The sequence below is a fragment of the Asparagus officinalis genome, chromosome 3, assembly GCF_001876935.1.
Source record: "Asparagus officinalis chromosome 3, Aspof.V1, whole genome shotgun sequence".
In the NCBI taxonomy this organism is placed as follows: domain Eukaryota; kingdom Viridiplantae; phylum Streptophyta; class Magnoliopsida; order Asparagales; family Asparagaceae; genus Asparagus; species Asparagus officinalis.
This window is the reverse complement of record NC_033796.1, coordinates 27049075-27070872: the sequence shown is the minus strand read 5'-3', so window position 1 is coordinate 27070872 and position 21798 is coordinate 27049075. Positions and strand designations below refer to the sequence as shown.

At 35.5% G+C, this 21798-nt stretch overlaps 2 protein-coding genes across 8 annotated transcripts in view; both read right to left on the bottom strand.

The window, feature by feature from the left end:
- LOC109833534 (elongation factor 2) overlaps positions 1-3071 on the bottom strand; it is a 7000-nt gene extending 3929 nt beyond the window's left edge. The window contains exons 1-3 of one of the 3 annotated variants that reach the window (XM_020401249.1): positions 2979-3015; positions 1885-1922; positions 141-275 (exon numbers count right to left, since the gene is read on the bottom strand). In XM_020401249.1, coding sequence (XP_020256838.1) covers positions 141-231 — 91 coding nt within the window. In that variant the 5' untranslated portion in view covers positions 232-275; positions 1885-1922; positions 2979-3015. Of the gene's footprint in view, positions 1-140; positions 276-1831; positions 1923-2978 lie in introns of those variants that run through there. The other 2 variants (XM_020401247.1, XM_020401248.1) reach the window with 2 other exon arrangements.
- LOC109833532 (abnormal spindle-like microcephaly-associated protein homolog) lies at positions 4449-16011 on the bottom strand. 5 transcript variants are annotated; one of them, XM_020401243.1, is made up of 20 exons: positions 15306-16008; positions 13207-13672; positions 13017-13099; positions 12753-12866; positions 12479-12667; positions 10917-10982; positions 10617-10673; positions 9963-10061; positions 9731-9841; positions 9553-9660; positions 9296-9467; positions 8842-8931; positions 8559-8738; positions 7913-8473; positions 7579-7817; positions 7320-7448; positions 6697-6886; positions 5414-5639; positions 4944-5099; positions 4449-4818 (listed from the first exon to the last, which is right to left on the bottom strand). In XM_020401243.1, exons 1-20 carry the CDS (start codon positions 15933-15935, stop codon positions 4728-4730), a joined length of 3957 nt encoding a protein of 1318 aa, XP_020256832.1. In that variant the 5' UTR covers positions 15936-16008; the 3' UTR covers positions 4449-4727. The 5 variants fall into 5 exon arrangements, 4 of the variants coding, with proteins under 4 accessions (XP_020256832.1, XP_020256833.1, XP_020256835.1 ...); XR_002245235.1 differs by having other exon boundaries at positions 4728-4818; positions 4885-5099; positions 15306-16009; XM_020401244.1 differs by lacking the exon at positions 10617-10673 and having other exon boundaries at positions 15306-16009.

Below are 21798 nucleotides of genomic sequence, written 5' to 3'. Positions count from 1 at the left end.
CTTGATTACAGGAGAAATGAATTGCTGAGTATGCAGGTTTTCAGAATATTAGATATCATGATCAGAAAAGGTTAGGATTACTTAATGTGACAATTTTGTCCAAGCAAACAGGGTTTAAAAAAAGAGGTGAAATTGCATACCATGGTCCACATGCGCAATGACGGACATGTTACGAATGTTATGTTTCAGGTCCATAATCCTACGGAGCTCTTCAGCTGTAAACTTCACCATCTTGGCGGCTTATAGAGACAGCTGAAACAGCTAACAAACGTGTGCTGTAAAGTTCAGAAATAATATCAGTAAAAGAGCACCAAAAAATCAATAACAACCGTAGATAAAATTTGGCAGCATAACTTAGTATTATAACTACTCAACAAGTAACTTATTAAAAGACTTTCCTATAAAGATTGAAACAAAGCTATGAAATTCAAAACAAATGATTCCAAACACAGCCACAAATATGCGATTTAAAAATGAGTGGAATCAGTATAATTCAGTAGCAAAAATTACTTAATAAACTCCTCAGCCAGTAACTTTTTAAGAGCTTCATAGAAATATTCCTATAAAGCTCTGAAATTCCCCCAAAAATGATTCCAAGCATTACCAATAATATGAAAATTGTTTAAAGAGATGCTCAGTTCTGGCTCAGTGATAAAAGGAGTGGGATTGCAATATAAAGGCCAAAGGCTGAAATACCAGGCTAGCCTTTTAAAAAATTTATCAGTGACAGAGATATCTGTGTTATGTTTATACCAATTGAAGTCCCTTCCTGAAGTGCATAAATCAAGTCCCTCAAAATTTTATTATTAAAACCTCACGGTATAAGGCCAACAAGAAAAAAATTTGTCTGTTGGATGAAATCGTAGTTTGAACATTTGAACAAACACAATACATATCAAGAAAGCGTCTTTTTAGGAAGGAAAAGTCAGATTACTTGGTTGAAAACAGATAGTTATACAAACTAAGATGTTGAGGGTGGGCAAGACAGAAAGCAAAATAATAGTCCTTTTCAGATTTTATAAAAACAATAATTAACAAGTTAAAAAAACAAGGGGAAATCACCCTCAACATAGAAAGAGTGGATTGCCTGAAGAATGTCAAGGTTATATCTCCTTTGATTTATTAGAGAAATTTCCAGATAATGAACTGGTGCCTAAGTGCGATTTGCATTGTTTTTCTTGGCGTGCGATTTGCATTGTTTTTCTTGGCTTATTACACTAACCTATGTGTTAGCTTGTATTACAGTTAGTTACTGACTACCACCGGTGCTTGTATTAAAAAGTCTAGAATGTTTGGTTTGTGTACGAGGGTAACTTTGTTATTACTTCTATTAAAAACAAACAAGGGCTATAGCAGCTATACACTTGTCCACTTAAAGACATCTGAATGTATTTCATACAAAAAATGTTTAAAATTGAATTTGTATATCAAGAACTAACTATTCCTTTCATATCATTATCTTAAGTTCAATGAAGAGTTGACAACAAAAATTCTTCTTTTTTGTTCCTTTAATTATGATCAAACTTGGTTCTTCAGATCACTTGATTCACTTCTCTTTTTGTTTATTTTAATATAATCATTTTCATTCCAAAGTTACTAATCATCATTACAAAATAAAGAAGCCAAAACATGCAATGTGTCAGAATCCAGTAGGATAAAAGAAAGAGATTAAAGACATATTCATGGTATTGGTATCACTGTCAAGCACAAAGGTCACTGTTTTAACTTCCCAGTGAAAAAACCATAAAGAGTGAACAGAGTGCAACATCATAAGCCCAGAAAAAAGTCAACAAAACAGTAATAACGTTGTCATCCTAATAACCTCAATTACCAAATATGAGGTACAATGAGTGAAGAAGGACAGCTTTGACCAGAAAGATTCACCTTTCACCTCATCTGAGAGAGCATCTAAGAAAGGCAACCTAAGGATGGAAAAACATTCATCCTTAAAAGTATAATTCACAAGGCGCTTAAGCTAATTAAACTACACAAACGGTCTCAGTAAGCAACAATAACATCCAAATAAAATCAACTAATACCAAAACAACACCGGTGGTAGTCAGTAACTAACTGTAATACAAGCTAACACATAGCTTAGTGTAATAAGCCAAGAAAAACAATGCAAATCGCACTTAGGCACCAGTTCATTATCTTGAAATTTCTCTAATAAATCAAAGGAGATATAACCTTGACATTCTTCAGGTAATCCACTCATTCTATATTTTAACTAGGCTCTACTACTACCAACTCATTTGCCAATGAATTTTAAATATATATGACAGTAAATTAAATTTTATTAAAACCACTACACAGTACCGCTAATTTATTATGCTATAGTCAGTTCATGCTTAAGATGAATAGTCACAGAAAACTTTCATTCTAAATTCAAGGGCCTAAAAAAGCATTGACGTCAAGTTAGCTCAACACATTTGACAAAAGCACAAAGACATAAACCCCTAAACTGTCTATTATCGAAACATGCAAAGTACCAAAACATGAATTTGTGAATTACAAATATCAAACAACTACTCTATGAAGTGACACATCAATCAGATATGAATCCTTAGCAGTAATAAAGAATAAATAGCGATACTTTACACCACAAGTGAGAAATTTCTCTTCAATGGAGATTAGAATACAAAGTTATCAGAGAATTTTAACCCTCAACAGTTTCCAATAGCTAACATTACTGAAATGTTACTACAATCTCTAAAAAGAAGTACAGCTAAAATCTATAACGATTGTCATTTGTGAATGATTAGATGACTACATCTGATCAGATTCATAACTTTTCCTTTCGCTTTTAGAAGATATCTAAGATTTTGTTCGCTATTTCAAACCTAGGACTCAGCACAATCGAAAATTTTCACCCGCGATTTATAGATCTAACAACTAGAATCAAGTAGCTATAGATTTTCGCTAAAAGCAGAAATTTTTCAAATTACAACGATGGAATTCGAGAAAATTGCGATTGTCACCTGGCTTTTTAGCAAAAAATGAAGAGAGAGCCGCAAGCAAAGACCCCCACAAACCCTAGCTCTCTTCTGGCCACAGATGTATTTATAGGAAGCTGAGGATACATGGGATATTTAGATGTGCGGCTGTGAGTCTTGTCATTGTGCCGGCGGTGTTTCTTTAGATTAACGTGATCCTGAGCATTTCTGGGCCGATCGAATATGCTTCGGAGCTGTTAATCTGGTGCGGCTTGCTCTTTGATTAGATCCGGGCCGTTTATTATTAAAATGTATTATTCCCGTTTTAAGTTATTCATCATTCTAACTTAGCTTTTAGCCTTAAAATTTGTCATCTTAATTCTTTGCTTTTCTGCTGTTGTTGTTTTTTTTTTTTGGCATACTGCCAAATTTTCCTGAACTTAATAGATAAAAAAGAGTTGTCATCAAAAATATAAAGAACAGCATACATCAATGAAAAGTAAACAAATCGTGTCATTAGCCTTCTTATGCTTTACATTTGGGTTTAGATTAAATCGAATCGTACTTCAAAGTTAAGTCTAGAAATAAGACAATGTCATTTGGAAAATAGAAAAAAATATAATATCTTACTATATGTATCAAATTCTCAAGTCGAGGGAAATAGGTGCATCTTTTGGATTAAGTAACTAAAATTCAAATAGAAGCACAAGAAGCTTCGAGTTTGAAACAGGTCGCCATTGGATTAAGAGTTAACCGCGTATATCTTAATAAGTAATTTGATGTCAATTAGGTTTTTCTCGATCCAAGCCAATCCAAATCCAAAAAATTCGGATCCAATCACATCCGTCGAACATCGCACTGTGTTTGGGCAACGGAGCATCTCATCATCAGAGCTAATTTTGAGCGCTTTAGTATTAAACTGTTAATGAACGGATTAAATTCGGCAAGCATCGGCAGGAAAATTTCGTATCATCCGGCTCCAAATGACTGTTTATGGTCATCCAACTCCTCACGATAAATATTCAATTCATTCATGTCTACAGTCGTCATTCAAAGCTATAAAAGTTAATAAAGAGTTGGATATGTGAATTTTCTATTCAACTTAACTTCATAGTCGCCGTGTAAAGCTACAGATCACAAAGCGTCACACCCTCATGTCATCCAAAGAGTTGAATAAAGCTTAGTTAACGAGCAAATTAGCAAATTGGCAGCCACCAGGACTGACTTAACAAAGAGAGCTACTGAACAAGAGAATCCTCATTCAACGAGGACGCGTTGAAGAAAAACCAAGTAATGGTTCGTCAAGCCCGTTCACAGGACCAATCAAATCAATTCGCTTATGATTGTTTGAAGAAGCAATATCCCTTAACAGTGTAGCGTATTTTGTAATAATGTCTTCTGCTAGGTGGTAAGCTGAGAAACACGTATCGACCCAAATATACATTGGACAGTAACTGCAAACATAAACATTTCCATTATTTGGATACCGCAGCATAAGGTAGATTCCATAGTCAATTATAAATAGTTCATGAAATTTTGCTGCAGCACCCATCTAGGATTGACTAGACATTTTCCTTTTAATCATGTTTAAGATAGTGACGCAAATTACGAACAGCCAACGTTATAGATTGGCGCTGTTAATAAGAGCAAAGTATTACAAGGACTAGTGTTAGTGTTAAGCTAAAATCATACAGCACAATGCCAGTTGATAGAAACTAGGGTCACTGGCGATTAGCATCTTGACTTGAGTATTGGGTACAAAGATCTCCAAAAATTAGGTAAAGCATTCAGTTGTCATTGATGACCTGAAATTAGTAGCATGAGGGTAGCAGCCGCTCTTAACCTTCGGACTGTATTGTCCTTAACAGTCCAGAGACGTGGATTCCTGTATATAAAAAAAAGAAAATGAAGATAAAGTAAACAAAAAAAACATCTTGGGTAAAAAATATACCAGATTTGCGCGCTGGAAATCATTGAACTATCTCAAGTATCGAATACAAAGAAAGTCACCTCTTTTGCAGTTCAGATTTCCTTTCAAGATCACGAACAAGGTTACTTAATTTCCGGACGTGACCATGTAATTGACAAATGGATTTAAGCCCATCTTGTGTCGTACAAAATCTCTCCAGAAGCTCATATATGACAAAAAATACATCGCTTTTGTTCCTAAAAAATTTAAATGGAGGAATATATGGTCACTCAAATAGTAAATCAGTAGAAATTTACACCATACAGACTTGATGTCAGACTCTTGATAAGTTGGTAACATGACAGGAACAAGTACCTTCTCCAAGAAGCTAGATTTTGGGTTTAGCACATATTTCTAAAGGATTGACAAGTGAATGCATAAAAGTTTCTTAAGTAACAAAAGTATTACAACCTATAAAACTACATTTAATCCTAGCAAAAGAATCTAAATATAATGACAGAACTGCAAGAAATAGATTGTAGCATAAGTTTAATTTCCAGGTGAAACAAACCTCAGAAATTCTTGGAAGATGATTTCTATAGCTTGTGGAGTATCAATTAACACCTGTAACAGCTGAGGATAACGGGAAATATTCCTTAGAGTGGAGACTACATGCTTTAACACTTCTTGGTCGGGGATCCCACGATTTAGTGAATGGAATTGCTTCAGTAAAATGTCAACTGCGCCAGCAGACACCAGCGTTTCACAGCATAACTGGGAAAGCTCAGTAGCCGTATCTGCAAGAATACAACATCGGAAGAACTGGATGTCTCTTAACACATTTTCCACAAGCAATGGAAGAGAAAAATCTTTTCATGGTCTACATAGCTTTTTTTTAATCTGAAAGAGAGGTTGGCAAGGGTCACAGAAAAACTGTAAGAAAATAGATTTGGAGGTTCAGTGTCCAAGTAGGTTTTGATCAGACTTGAATCCAAACCATAAAGGTTAAACAATAGTTGACCCTCAACTAGGTTAGAAGGCACTATCATATTAATTTATATTCCTTCAAGTGATGTCAGGCATCCCTCCCCTTCTCTAACCTTGAAACAAGTGCAACAACTGTGTGTAACGAAGTCAAGATACACAGTCTATTGTTTTGTTAGCGCATGGAATGTACAATGTCTACAGTAATACCATCATTTAGCAAATTGGAAGCTTAACTTAGAATCTACCAGCACTTACAAGGAGCTCTTAACCAACCAATAAAAGTGTAAGAAATGTAAGATAATTTTTAATATTAATGGAAACATTTTACACTGAGGTTGGCTAGTTTACAGTTTGCTTAGAACTCCGTATTAAACTCTAACCATCCATTAAAAGCAATTGCTCATCATAGTCTAAAGGTGGAAAAGCTCAGTAGTCATATCTGGTATGCATACTGAGTTATAACTTGCATATTTATGTGCAGTCGCCGGCAAGGAATTTATCTTCAATACATGTTAATTTCTGTAGTTAATTGTGGATCAACCATGCTTCTTTTTTCTTTCAGACACATTCACCATTTCTTCTTTCAATATAATAACAATAATGTGCCAAGATCAATTAGGAATAATTATATTAAGTTTCAAAGGCACCAAACCTGGAAAATTAAGGAATATGCCATAACATTATGATAGAAGGTCAAAAAAGAATGATCAATCATGCCTGATGCAGAAGAGGTGAAATGGAAGAAAATTAATTGATGGCAGAAAGAAATAGCCACAACCATACAACACAAACAAAACAAAATAACAACCTGCATAATGAAACTACGAAAGATCATACAAAATTTATTTACATTAGGATAAAACTTACTCAATGTTGCACAAGTATGCCGAATGTTGCTAACGCTTTTATACCCAAGGAGTTCTGACAATGCAGCAACCAGTCTATTAATTAGTCTCTTATTATCATCAACATTCACAGAACACTCCTGCAGTCTGATCCTGAGGTTTGCTACACGTTCCCATGAATATTTCCTTGCCACATAGCCCTTCCAATATGACTGTAGAAATCACCAAATGTAATAAAAATATTAAAATAAGAGCAGTACATATAAAATAAACATAAAGGAAACACTTAAAAGACAACCCGCCTTTAGAAATTTATCTGGTAAGAGAGAGATAGAACTATTCATAGACTGTCCAGATTATTTCGCAGGATGCTTCAACTCAATGTCCTAAGGAACAAAAACATTTTGATAAAATAGATATACCTGCGTATGGTTTCTTGACTAGGAATTAAAAACTTATGGAGGGTTCATGGTATGTGGTAGATGGTCAAGAAAATTTGGCAAGTTATTTGTGGCAGTTAATCAATTTTTATTTGGTTAATTAACCAACTACAGAATAACAAGAAAAGACAACCATGTTTGTGATGACTTGAACTCTAAGAAATTGTCTTAAACTTAAACACTAATAACGTCTTGCAAAACCTACTTGTATGATAATGATATTACGCTTGACACGCTCAGCTGCTCGGCGAGCAATCCATCCACGAATATGAGTCTGAATTAAGATCACAGACTTCGTCCTTGATCTAATAATTAATATGTTTCTCCACCATCTCTGCAATTAAAGCACTTAAAGAAATGATATGAAGCCTCTCAAGAAGCATGGAATTATAATAATAATGATAGAAGTAAAACAGTTAAGAATAACAATACTCTATAAAAAAGTAAATCCTATTACAGCTTACTTGAATTGTGGAAATACTATTCCTCTTTTTCCGGGTTGTTCTTCTAGCACTCCACCCCCGAATGCAAGACTGGATCAAAATTGCTGAACCTGTTCTTGCTCTACTCAGTAATAAGTGTTTCCACCACCTTTGTAATACGAGAATTGAATTGATTTTCCTTTTCAGTTCAAGATTTTGATAGTTGTTAGTCATACTATAAGATCCAAAACATGGCGTGCCATAATGAAGGTATGAAGCACCTATAAGTTTCAAAAATAATAATAATAATGAAAAATAAAAAGGTTGAAGGTAGTAAAATTTAACAACATAATCGGAGCTTAGGCATATAACAAACCTAACAGCCTCTTCCGAGCAATATGCCCCCGGGCAAATCTTTGGAATTCAATAGCAGCAAATCTGTACTGACTAAATGTCTTCTGACTTGTAACACATCGAGCTACAGCCTGGATATTTATAACTGCAGCAACTAGACGCAAAAAATTCTTCCTTAAATACCAACCACGCCAACAACTCTGTATTCTTACTGCTGATGATTTTTTTTGCTTGTCCAAACTGTGTATAGCAAAATTTTTCCAAGCAGACTGCAGCTTTGTAGCAGCTTGACATTGTTGTTCATGATCTTCCATTTCAGGAGAAGAATGTTGTTGCTTCTCAATAATATTGAACAATTTAGCATACCTTGCCCTTGCAATCTGACCTCGAATAAATGATTGAATAGTAGTGAGTGCAGCTATACTGTCAGAACTTTTTATGAATTCTAATGTTGCACTCTCCCTTCTTTGATGCCATTGTTTGATCCAAGCCCTTGAAGCCTGCTGGATAAGAAGAGCTGATTTTTTAATTCTAAGGAATGTATGCCTCTCAATCATGAACTGAAGATACCCATCACATGACCCTAAAAAATTTCCACTTGAGTTAGTGAATTCTGATAAAATAATCAGAGTCGAATAGTTAATATTTTGAAGCGATAAAACTATTACCATATGCTAGCCTGTTGACGGGCCAGACAAGTTTGACAGTTCTCAACTTGCCTTTAGAAGTTACAGACAGCCAAGCCCGAACAGCCACTTGTACCAAGCATGCTGCCATTGTGATCTTTATGAATTTCCTTCGCTCAGTATATCCTCTATAATGAGACTGTATAACACTTGCAGCCCTTTCTGTACGACAATTTACCAATTAAAGCATCAGGGAGACGATCATACAGAGTGAAGAACTAACTCATGACAAGAAAATTTTTATTTTTCCCAGCTAGAAGATGACCTTGTAGGCATGCTGCAATAGGAATCTTCAAGAATTTCTTTCGTGCAGCAAATCTTTTAAAATAAGACTGGATAATGATTGCAGCGTGTTCTGTAGGAAAACAAATTAACAATTGGAGCTTTAATAAAGGATCTTACAGGATAAAATTAACAATTACTAGAATATGCATGGGATTTTTTAACTTGACCAAATAGAAGATGGTCTCGTGTGATGTTTTTCCTTTTAACTGTAAATTCTAATAAATCCTCCAAATTGATATTGAACACTTGCATGAAGTTCCTTGGAACAATCAAGTAAGCATTAGGGATAATCCTAGAGGATGAAATAATACTCACTAAGACATGGCATTAAAAACTTTTAATCAACCATCTATCACATTTATGCATTTGTTTGCAGAGAAATGAAATCCCATCATATAAAGCATCCATTTTCAAGAGTAAGCAAGAATAAAAACCTTTATTCAACCCTGATTTCTTCTGTGGTGAAACGAATTCCAAGAATTTCTTTCCTTTAAACTTATTGTTACTGAATAAAGTGTTCCTGGGAAATGGTGTCTGAGGAACCATTGAAGACCTTGAATCTGTATATCTATAACTTCGTCGAGCAGATTTATATACCAAATTACCCTGCAAGAGGTGGACCATTTTGGATATAATAAGCAATGAATCCCAGAAAGGACAAAGTACTCTTGAACTGCACGTCAAAATTTACCCCAGTTTTTCTGTATGTCAGTCGTGAGGCAAGAAAGACAAGAAAGATTACAATGCTTCTTTCATCATAAGAGGCATCTTGATCAAGCATGTCACACAATTGAAATACCTGTAAAATCCGTAAAACACGTTGCATAAACATGGGTGTATAGGCAATATGAAACAAGTTTAACTTTTACCTTAGGAAAGTTCCCCAGTATTGCATAGATACTGTGGACGAAAGCAAAGTTATGAACTTTTTCAGCAGTAGCGGCATCAAAATTCATAATTGATTCGTCACCATACTGAACCTGATTTTCCAGGACATGTTAGAAAACCCATGTTAAAAAATAAAACAGAAACAAGAACCATAAACAACTAGTAAAGACAAAGCGTGTCGTTACTATCAACCCTTGGAAAATATCTGCAAACCTTATTTCTAAAATAATAGTCAATAAGGCAGCAGAAAGCCTTCCCCTCAATTGCAGATGAAAAGCTATCAACGTCCATGCCTTGCTTCTTGCAAACTGCCTGTAATGGGAACATATACAGTTTACTGTGTTAAGCATAAAACAAAAGGATATGTAACTGCTAACTACTTTGAGATGCTTTTATCTTCATAATTAAGAATATCAGATGATTATTCAAAAAGGATATGATTACTTGCCTACAAAATATCAATATATAATGTTGTAAAAATTTATTAATCAATTATCAACGCATGATAAAAAAATCTAGAATATGAAGGCCTAAAGTGTATAGACCCAATAAATGCAAAAAAAAAACAAGGAAACAAAACAAAACAAGTTGTACTTATACTAAATATATAATGACCTGCCCAAAAACGACCGATTTGAATAAAGTTATGCTGTAGAAATAAAAGTCTAAAATGTGAAAAAATGGTGAATAACATCGCCAAAGAATTTCAAGATATAAGTGGCGGAACTATTAAAGCATGCATAAGAGATATGAGTAATATGGCCTATAAAACACAGTTATGAATATAAAGATGGGAGATTACACAAGCAAAAAAAGCTCGAAAATTGAAGAACACGACGCAGGATTTTAAGAATCTGATAGAAACACCTTTATCCATGAAAGAAGCAAGTCCAACTCGGAGTTCATCTCATCATGTGGAAGCTCCTAACAGTATAAAAGATGACAGTGCACAATCATGAAACTGCATTAAATACTTTGAAATCTAATTATTCTCATTAAACATCAAACACAATGTCAAATTGAGGAAACACTAACTTGCTGCATTAGTGGCAAAATTGGCTATCTTAAGAAAAAAGAGTGTTGACGTAGATTGCCTAACTCCATACAGATTCAACAGGGAATTTAAGACGACTTAATGAAAACATAAGTTTGAAACGAATAACATACCAGATCAGATCCCTGAACTTTAGCTATTTCCTTGGCCAATAAAGTTTTGTCAATTAACAGAGGTACCTGCAGATATGGATCAGTTTATCTAAACAACCACAACATTGACTTACATGAGAACAGCAACAGAACCTGTAGACCAGAGGATGATTTTCAAAGAAAAAGGACAAAACTACAATAGAAGAGACAAGAAGAGGAGGTTTCATGCACAATAGACAACAACTATAAATATTTATTAGCTGTGAGGAAATCTATGAAGCAAACTACTTGGACGATAATCACTTAAAACATAATTCCAACAGTCAAAGAATGTCCACAACATTGAAAAGAGCTTTCTGATATAAAAAGAAATTAGCCAAATTGGAAATCCAATACCAGAACTCGTACCATGTCTTAAATTTACTTTATCTCTCTTTCCTTATGTAATATTCTAAGGCTTAGCCAATTAGCTTTACAGAATTCCAATATGCATAAATAAGATCTCAAATGGGATATTTTTAAAAAACAGAAAACCACTTTAAAATAAAAAAACATAAAAGCTGTTATACAATTGCATATGAATAATAAAACTGTTAATTAAGCAACAAAAGCATTGTGAAATTCAAATTGGCTCGACATGTTTAAATGAAAGATGTAAATATAAAAAATTTGGTCTGAATCTGATTCTACATTCATGTCTTGACAAATATCGGTATTAATTATTTCAATATATGGATGCAGACAAGGGGGTTGTAAACTCTCCAAATTATCCATATATCTGAATGCATATCCCGAAACATAAGGTCTGTGTCAAATCAACTATGTATAGGGACATTCAAAACAACTATTGAACTCCATACAACAGATGAAGATCTTCAAATGTACAAGGTTTTGATGATGTTAAAGCATATTAGATCCATAAGTGACATACTGCCAAAAATATTGCATGTAGGCTTAGCTTAAATGAGTGCATTGAAGGGCAAACTTAAGTCAGATCATGTACCGAGGGCTGGAAATTTAAATGAGCAAATCAAGTTATGATATCAGAATTTTAACGAAATACAATTAAATCTTTAGTGTCCGATTATCTAGGAGTTTAAGGACGTAAAAGCATCGAAAGGAATTCACATCAATGATCAAACGGCCGGAGTATCAGCCAAATATTTACCATAATACTTCAACTATATGGATACTTTAACATTTTGAAGCTTTGAGCTATACGACTCCTGGTAGCGAGAAGCAAGGAGCACATAAGCGAAAACACATTTTTAATCTAAAATTACTAAATATTTACAACTGCTATGCCATTTGCAATTATCTTCCAGCGCCATCATATCCTCTTATGCACTACTTTCTTCTCTTGCTAAATCCTAAGGCAAAGTATTTGATGGCCCAAATGGAATTAACAATAAAACATATTGAAAGAGATTGAAATGAATGAATAATTGAGAAACTAACAATAAAATATTTGCAACCTCGCACCCAACTTTCAAGAAAAAGATAGTACATTCTAATCACCAAATAGTTTAACTGATTAACAAACGCCGCTGCAAGCGATACTATAAGTAAAGAATATGAAGAACCTGCAAGTAAACAAAGATATTCCATAGGATAGAAAGTGCTAACTCCTTATCCCCATTCACGATATCTTCAGGGGTGATCTGAATCCCATCTTCATCAGATAATGAAACCCCAGTCTGCTTAAGATACTGCAGGGCAGTGTTGCAATTTTGCAATCTCTTTTTATGGGAATCTGAGGGGACAATCACTTTCTGAAAGAACAAAGAAAAGGTTAGTGGCAAAAAAATTAACAGGGGAAATAAACAAGAATGTTCTTTTGTGACTTGAGAAACGTACTGAAAGTATTGATGCATTGCACTTCAAGAGTTGAATGACCCTAGAGAGCACTATACCATCTTGAAGATCTTCAAATAGGTTTGATAGTTTAAATTCATATTCAGCAAGTGGGAACTGAAGAAAATGTTGGTGAGTTAGTTGTGACAAATTATTGAATGATTCAACCAAATGTAGTAGAACTTTATATATGAAAAGACATGAAGCACGAAGAGAATTCAACAGCAAAAATATATACATAAGCATAACCACAAATAACAGTAATACCTGGTGATAATTCAACTTGCAACCAAGAATCACAAGATGGGAAATAAGGTCACCCTCTCCATGCATAGCCTCTGATAAGAACGCTGTAATATTAAAGGATGTGAGCATAATAAATGGGCCATACAAAGAACAAAAATGGCATTACGATGTAAAATGCATAGGGAAAACAGTTTGAGACATTAGCAACTACCTTGAACGGTTTGCTTGCTAGATTTCATATGAGAATGACGGCTGAATAATAGAGGAGAACCACCATCTATACCATCAATTCCACACTTAAGAGGCAAAGTACTCTCACATTTTGCTTTGTCAAGTGAGATTACAAGCAAAAGAAACCTCTTCAATATAATACTTCCCAGAGCTTCAAAGAACCCTGGGCGGTAGAGGCCTCCGACCAATTTATTATAAGCATAAGATCTTGCAATAACCATATGCGTAAAGAACTGATTCTCTATAATCAACTTCAAGAAAGCGTCTTCCTGGTCTGATGTTCCTCCTTCATTGAGCAATGAGTCACCACCAAAGATAATATACAAGCCAATTCTAAGCCAAGTTGGATTGTAACACATGAGAACTCTAGTTGACTTCTCTCTCAGAGCCATATCTGTCACTATAGGACAGTGTGCTTTCATTTTCAGCCGTCCTTCATCAATGTTCTGACGAAGAATAGCATTGACTTTAAACTCAGGATTGAAATTACTTTTGAGAGAATGCACAGTTAAAATCTACATAAGGTTCTTAATTTGTATTCAGTGAAAACTTTATTTCAATCATCTTTATATATATTCTGAATAAGTATGCCATAAATTCTAAAGCTAAAGAATAAGAACCGAAAATGAAACAACCAAACACATTATATCATTTAATCATTACATTGGTAATGAGGGGAAAGAAGAGGTATATTAGTATAGTTAGATAGCCAAAATATGAGTAATAGGAATATAGCATTGACTAATGAAGCTCAAAGAGCAAAGTATGACATTTTCACAGAGGAAGTCTTAGAACTCCACCTGCCCAATATCAATATCTAAACTGTACACAAAGTTCACTATGAAAATTGGTGCAACATCTGCGACATATGTTTATAAATAGCCAACTCACATTCCGGCTTGTGAAGCCTGGGCAGTGGGCATCTTGTCAATTAGTCACAGATTTTGGAGGGATAATGGAGGATTTTCCAATGGAAACTTGAGGACATGCTTCCAACTAAGTGACTGAAGAAGAAATAGAACATTTGCAATTTTCCATGTTATAACTTATCAGAAAATTAAGAGACTGCACATCACATTGAATTTTCATTGTGATATAACAGGTAGAGTAAATCTCCTTTTTTCCTTTCTTTAACTTAAAGCTTAGCTGGTGAATTTGATAATTTACAGTCTTAGGATTACAGGCATTTGTTCAATATGGGTTCAAAACATAGTTACACACTAATATTGTAGTAAAAAAAGAATTAAAAAAATTAAAAATAGCTAATAATAGTTAAAGACACATCCCTACATTTTAACATGGAACTATATTACTCCTTATTCAAGTAGAAGCCATCAGCCATGCATACATTACAATTTACGAATTTCCAAAGTAAACTCGGATATTTTCCAGGGATCCACAAGAAATACACATCCAGTCAACTCCTAAAATATTGCTCAGTCATCATATGTCAATGGAAACTTCAACTGCAACAACCTCTAAATACTTAGAAAATAAAGGCCCATGGAAAACAAGAATAATGTGCACCCGTAACAGCTTAGATAGACTAACTATACTTTGAACATGACAAAAGGAGGCTACATCCTACATGTATAAGCTAAAACATCTGCCTACAGAATTGACACAATAAATAAAAGGGTTAATTGTGAACAGACCCCCTATAGTATCAACCAATTGTAAAGATGCCCCTGTAGTTATATTTATTGCAAATAGACCCCTTATAATTCTACTTGTTGCAAATAGACCCCCTAGTATTGGCCCAAGTGCAAATACACCCCCTAAATGAACTTTTTTTACTCTTTTAAAAGTAAAAAAAAAATAGCAATTGGATGTCTATCCTCACCAATAAAACTATAGGGGGTCTACCCACATCCTCAAGTATTTTTAATAATTTTAAGAGTGAAAAAAAAATTCACTCAGGGGGTCGATTCGCAATAAGTAGCACTACAGAGGGGGCCATTGGCAACAAATAGAATTAAAGGGGGTATCTTTGCAATTGGGCGATATTACAGAGGGTCTGTTTGCAGTTAACCCTAAGCAAGTTGCCAAACATGAAAGAACAAACAAGCAAATCTTTACCTTGCAAAGCCGACTCATAACAGAAAGAACCTCATTGCACCCTTTTTTACTCATATACTCCACCATCCTCGCTCGTAAATCATCCAAACTGCAAACATCCTTCAACGATTCTCTCAAAGCCGAAACCTTTTCCACTGAAAGCACCACTCCAAGATCCTCCTCCTCATCACTACTCTTCTGCCTCTTCCACCCTCTACCCTCATCACTCCCCATTCCAATCTCGCACCCGCATTCCTTCGGATTCTCAAACAAGAAATTCAACCAAGCTGTAACTGATCTTGCAAAGGATTTCAGAGCTTTTGCTTTATGAGACTCGGCCTTTCGAGCCGATTTGGACTGCTCAAGCTCGAGGGCTTTGAGTCGGCGAGTGGCCTTTGATTGAGGGATCGAGGGGGTGAAGGGACGACGGCGGATGGAGGAGCGGGAGGAGGAGGGGCTGTTCTTTGAGGCGGTGAAAAAGAGAGGGGAGGAGTTAGGGTTAGGGTTAGGGTTAGGGTTAGGTTCAGGGTTAGGGTTTCGGGAGTAGAGGAGAGGGGTTTTGAAGTTGGAGATGTCGTGGAGGAAAGGGGAAGACGGAGGGATGGGAGGAGGCGGAGTTGGTGGCGGTTCTGGTCGCCGGCGACGCTCCATGGAGCTTTTTTGAGTGGAAAATTGAGAAAGCTTGCGATGCGGGGAAATTTGAGGAGGCTTTGAGCGGGAGATGAGGCGAGAGAGTGAGTTTGAATTTGAGGGTAGACCTGTCATTTTACAGGCTTCTCTCGAAGGCTGTGTTTGGGAAAGGGGCAGTTTTTTGGGAGGCTAGGGGGGTTGTTTCAAATCCCAAAATTTATGCATATAGATTTCAACACAGAATGTGAAATCCATAACTTTTTTAGAGCATCTCCGACCACAAAACCCAAAATTGTATAGTTTTTACATCAAGTTGGTGTAGTTTTTACACCAAATCACTATTCCATCTCCAACCCATTACACCAAATTTTACACAAAAAAGAATATTCCTTTTATTATTCTTATCTTTTAACATTTTATCTATTTAAAATATTTAACAAATTATGTAATTATATAATACATTACATATAATTTTTATCTAAATGGTGTAGTTTTTTTTATTTCTTTTTGAATTTTATTTTAATAATTATTTTATACTCTAATTTCATTATAATAATTAATATAAAATAATATATATTATTAATACAAATATAAAAAACAAAAGCAAAAAGAATAAAGTTTAGAAAAAAATAGCAAAAAAAAAGAAAATATGAATAAAAGAATAAAGTTTAGAAGAAAAAAAGCAAATAAAAAAAACAAACTGCGCCATTGCTACAGTGTTGCGCCATTTCTGACGCAACACTGTAGCACCCCGCTAATTTAGCGGGGTGTTTGGCGTTCCATTGGAGCTCCAAAATGGAGTTTTGGCGCTCCATTGGAGATGCTCTTAGTGGGTTTTGGGATCTCTAAAATGTTGTTTGTTTCACCAAAATTTTAGGATATGTAATACCAAAACTTATAATGTTTTGTTTGTTTCAAACTTAAATTGTAACATTACAAAATTTAGAATTTGAAATCTAGAGTTGTAGCAAACAAAATTTAGGATCACCAAAATAATAATTGGTAAATATAAGAATTTTTGGTGAGCTTACCCCCCATAAAAAAACAAATACAATTGTAAACAATGGGGGTAATCATACCCATTCAAATTTATAGTATAAATGGTCATAAATGATCACAAACTACCTGAGACAATGCAAATAAAAACAATAATATAGAGGCTCAGAAAATGAAACATAAGCTGACCCAAAGCCAATAAATTGAGGACCAGGCGGAGCCCGGTGAGGTCGTGGAGGCGGAAAAGAGGGAACGAGGCCTAGGGTTTTCGCGTGGAGAATGAAACGACAGGTAAAAGAGGAGGGAGACGAAAATGGGCTAGGGGGTGATGGTATCGGTCGGTTTTAGGGATCACGGGAGTTGGGCTACTGAGGTGGACTGGGTTTTGTCAAACATCCACCAAAATCCCAGCTCAAAGTTAGGATTTACAAAATGCCAAAATTCGTCAGATATATGCAATTTTATAATTTCATATCCCATAATTTTTTTTGAAACAAACGATGTTTTTGGAATCCCCTGACTTAAAAAAAACTCATTTTCACATCCTAGAATTTGTAATCCCAAAAAAAACTTGAAACAAACACCCCCTAAAACACACTAGGCCCAAAAGGCCTACCACAATGCTCCTCTCAAAACACCTTTTGAGAAAAACAACACTTTTTCACCATCTTCTCCGTCTCACAATGTCCGCTTGAGTATGACTTGAGCTATATGGGCGCCAATTGTATGTAATTTATAGTAAACCCTAGAGCTAGAGAGGGTGAGAACTAGATTGAAATCAAGATCTTGAAAAAGAAATGAGGTCAATTGAAAGGCTGAGAGAGTGAATTTGAATTGATTTGAATTAGAGTTTCTTGCTTAACTCGAAATGAGACGTTTGGGTATTTGATGATTATAGATTTTTGGGTTGGTGGATATGATGAAGGAGATGAGCATTAAAATTGACGGTGTTGGTTTTTTTTAGGTATTCTCTTTCTCTCCTCTATACTGGTGCATTCCCCCCTTCTCCTTGATCTCTCCTTCATTTGCAAGAATTTATTGTAATTTTGGCCTAATTTGTGTCCATCTTGTTTTTCCTAAGTTTTTACCTTTTTTGTAATTTATTCTAAACTTGACACAATATTGTTGGGTGATGAATTTGAATTTGAATCATTTTCTTTTCCTTTTACTAATTTTTTTTAATTTTATAAATTTTCTCTGACAGAATTGTCATCGGAGCCGATGGTGTTTATTGAGCCGCCGGTGTCATAGAGGCAACGTGGATGACATTGGCGGTGATAAGGTTGGAGATGGTGTTTATTGAGCCGCCGGTGTCATAGAGGCAACGTGGATGACATTGGCGGTGATAAGGTTGGAACTAGCGCTTGATAGTATTTGGAAAACAGTATTGGAGGAAACATCATGATGTTTTCAAAATAGTTTTGGAGAAAAACGATGTTTTTATGTAAAAACAAAAGAGCTTTGCTACAGGGACAATGATGGCCAACTCATTATCCAATAGGAGGGGAACACCTCACTTGTCCCATTTATTGGTCCCATATTTTGGGTCCTTAAAGAATTTTTCAAAACAAAATACTAAAAACAGCATGTTAACCAAACATACCCAATGTTATTAGGAGCTGGTTGCAGTTTTTGCCTAGATAAAATGGTGGAAAGTGTTGACACATGAGATTTACTGCAGTCTTATACTGCTTAGATTGACGTGTAAATGTGTGAGGTGGCACATATTGAGCTGACTTGTATCCTGAAAGGCAATTTTCTGACACAATGGTCAAAAATGAGAGCGTAGAAGGAGAAATTCAATGTTGGGCTTCACGGGTGATGGGCTTAAGAGCAAGTGCACCAAGCTCACGCCGGTGCGGACTCGGTCAAGCGCCGTCGACGGTGGGGTGGGTAGGTTTTAAACGCCTCAACAAGACTCTCAGGCGAGCTCAAGGGGTCCTGCCTGATGTCGCCGAGTGGCGGCCCACCAGAGCTGCTTGGGGAGAGCGCGACGAAGGCTCCGCACAAATTTGTGGAGCGCTGCGACTCCGCAAGACAATTTTTTTTTTACAAAAACCCCTTACTTTTAAACCCAAGCCTTAAAAAAATATTTTTTTTACGAAAAAGTCTTTGGCCTTTGTATCTTTGCAATAGAAGTGATGTTTTTTTGATAGAAGATGGGTTTTTTTGATATTGTTGGAGCTCCTAACTAGGAGCTTGTTGGAGCTCCATAAAATAAGGAGGTGCTACCAAGGCTTATTTTTATAATTTTTTTATTTTAAAATGCTTGAGAGCTCTTGAGAGCTTGCTGACTAGGACTCCCAACTGGGAGCTTGATGCACTTGCTCTAAGGGCATCTCCAACGCAGCGGCAAAATGTCGCTGCGTTGAACTGTATCATCTTTAATTATGTCGTATTTACTGCGATATTTTGGTGCAGATGAACAGTGCAATGCCAAATATGGTGGCGCACTGTTCATCCGCGGCATTACTGTTCCCTTTTTTAAATTTTTAATTTTTTACCTCTTAATTAATAAAATGTTATTTTATTGTTTTATTAGTTTAATTTTTAAATAATAAATTATTTTGTTTGAAAAATATGTGAAAAAAAATTGATATGTGAGGTTACTTGTTGAAATAGTTAAAAATATAGGGAATGAAAAATAGTAATATAAAAGTAGATAAAAAAGAATATACTGAGAATATTTTTTTGGTGTAAAAAATGGTGCAGTGGGTTGGAGATGAATTACTATTTGATGTGACTTTTGCATTATTTTGATGCAAAATTTATACCATTTTAGTGTAATGGGTTAGAGATGGTCTAAGGGACCACTTTCACGAAACACGCTCTTACGTTCACTTTGTTGCTAGGAGAAAAAAGGCTCACTTTGTCGTGTATCATATTAATAAAATCCTTGTCGTGAATTCACTCATCATTAGAATATAAAGAGAAAATTGATCTCACTTGCCCGTTCGCGATGGAGTGCTATAAGATAGGATTGTTTGCATTTAAATACTCTAAACTTTTTTTTTAATTTTTAAATTTGATAATCTAGTGTTTTCTTTTGCTCGAAAAATACACGAAAGTTTAAATTAAACGTAGACACCCCAAAAGATTTTTTGCCTAAAAACTAACCTAAAGTTCAAATTTTAACATTAATATCTCAAACTTAAACTCTTTGTTAACCTTTTATTGAGCTATCATAGTTGAAATTTTGCTAAGGTTTGAGGTATCAAAGTTAAATCTTGTTAGACCTTTGGATATTGTTTTTTAGGCAAAAAAAGTAAGGGTCTCAAAAGTTAAAATTTACAAAAATTTTGGGATAATTTTGGAAAAATGAAAACATTTAGGTATTAAATTTAGAAATAGAGTAAACTTTGGGGTATTTAAGGGCCAATAACCCTATAAAGATAGTATCAAATTGGTTCTTTAAATTTTTATTTTATATAGAGGTAACCTAATTATGATTATATGATCTTTTTGAATGGGATCCACACAATTAATATTTTCCACAAACCTATTATACAATCGAACTAAGATGTTTTTATCATTCTAGGATTTACGATGAGTCCTAAACCAATAATATAAAAACTTAAATGATAAGTGATGAAATGGATGATCACTTTTCATTGCTGTCAATAAACAATACATCCAAACAGCCCTTGAATATGTTGAATCTGGGTTGGGCCTGCATAAGTTGAGCTGGGTTGAAGTATCAGAGATATTAACAAAACGTTAGCACTGTTTACCACGTAGAGCCTCTGAGGATATTTAGGTCCATAAATGAGATCTGCAATTCTCAAATGAATTCATTTAATAAATTCTTATGGAAGCACGTTGGATCTATTTACCTCTGAATTTTGGGTGTTATAGTTCTCATAAATTATAATTGTTTAAGGGACGGTTTGGTTTTTTTAATTGTTCTTTTTAGTCTCTTAGAAAGAAGTCAATGATGAAGTTAGGTGCAACTAATTTTGGATATTTATTATTAGGGAAAATTGCTTGGAGGAAGCAAAATAAATTGGGCCAATCATCCCCACCCCCAGCCCAACAACCATAACCCATAACCCTTAAAATTAAAAAACATATGCAACCAACCCCCAAACCCACTGCCCAAGAAAACAACTTCCCAAATTACCCTTCTTCCCCATTAAAACTCAATCCATTTCCTCCCCTCCCCTCCTCCTCCCTCCTCATTCGTACTCTCCTCCTCCACGAAGCCCTCCTCGGCTCAGTCCGCCTCCTCCCCTCCCCTCCCCTCCTCCCCCTCCTCCGTCGCATCCTCTCCTCCTCCCCTTTCCCCTCCTCCCCTCCTCCTCCCTCCGCCGTCGCATCCTCTCCTCTTCCCCCTTCCCCCTCCTCCTCGACCCCCTCATCGGCTCAAAGAATAGACCTCCTATCTGCAATTAACGAAAACAAGGGGGAGGGGGAAAAGTGGGATTAAGCAGAAAAGAACGAACGAATGGATGATTCCGGTTGAAGAAACTGAGGGAGATAAGAGGGCGAAATTCCACCTAAAAATATGTTGTGAAGTTAAGGAGGGAGGAAAAGTACATGAGAACAACTGGGCTCTCTGTTTTTGTTTGTTGAGTGAGGGTCTTGTGCTGAAAAATCTGTGGGCTGTTGCATTTTTGAGATAACAGAAGAAGGGATTTTGGTGAGGCTAAAAAGCAAGCACGTTGTCTTTTTGCCAAGTGGCCTCATTTTGGAAATCCGACTAAGCTTTGTGGTGGCACTTTGATCCTATCAAGAGTGGGAAATTGACCAATGCAACTCTCTCTTCATGCTGATTTCTTCTTTGTTTTTTGATTTTTTTTTGGTTCTACCCTCAATTTATTCATATTGTTGGCAGGTTAGCATTATAGAATAGTTAGGCGTTATAGAAATACCGAGTGATGGAGTTCGA

Bases quoted from the DNA above. Each gene is read 5' to 3' on its own strand.
- LOC109833532 (XM_020401243.1), bottom strand. From the start codon at position 15,935: ATGGAGCGTCGCCGGCGACCAGAACCGCCACCAACTCCGCCTCCTCCC. The intron at 13,673-15,305 runs GTAAAGATTTGC...ATTCTTCGTCAG, and splicing joins TTATGAGTCGGCTTTGCAAG to AACATTGATGAAGGACGGCT. The intron at 12,668-12,752 runs GTACGTTTCTCA...TTGTTCTTTCAG, and splicing joins GCAATGCATCAATACTTTCA to AAAGTGATTGTCCCCTCAGA.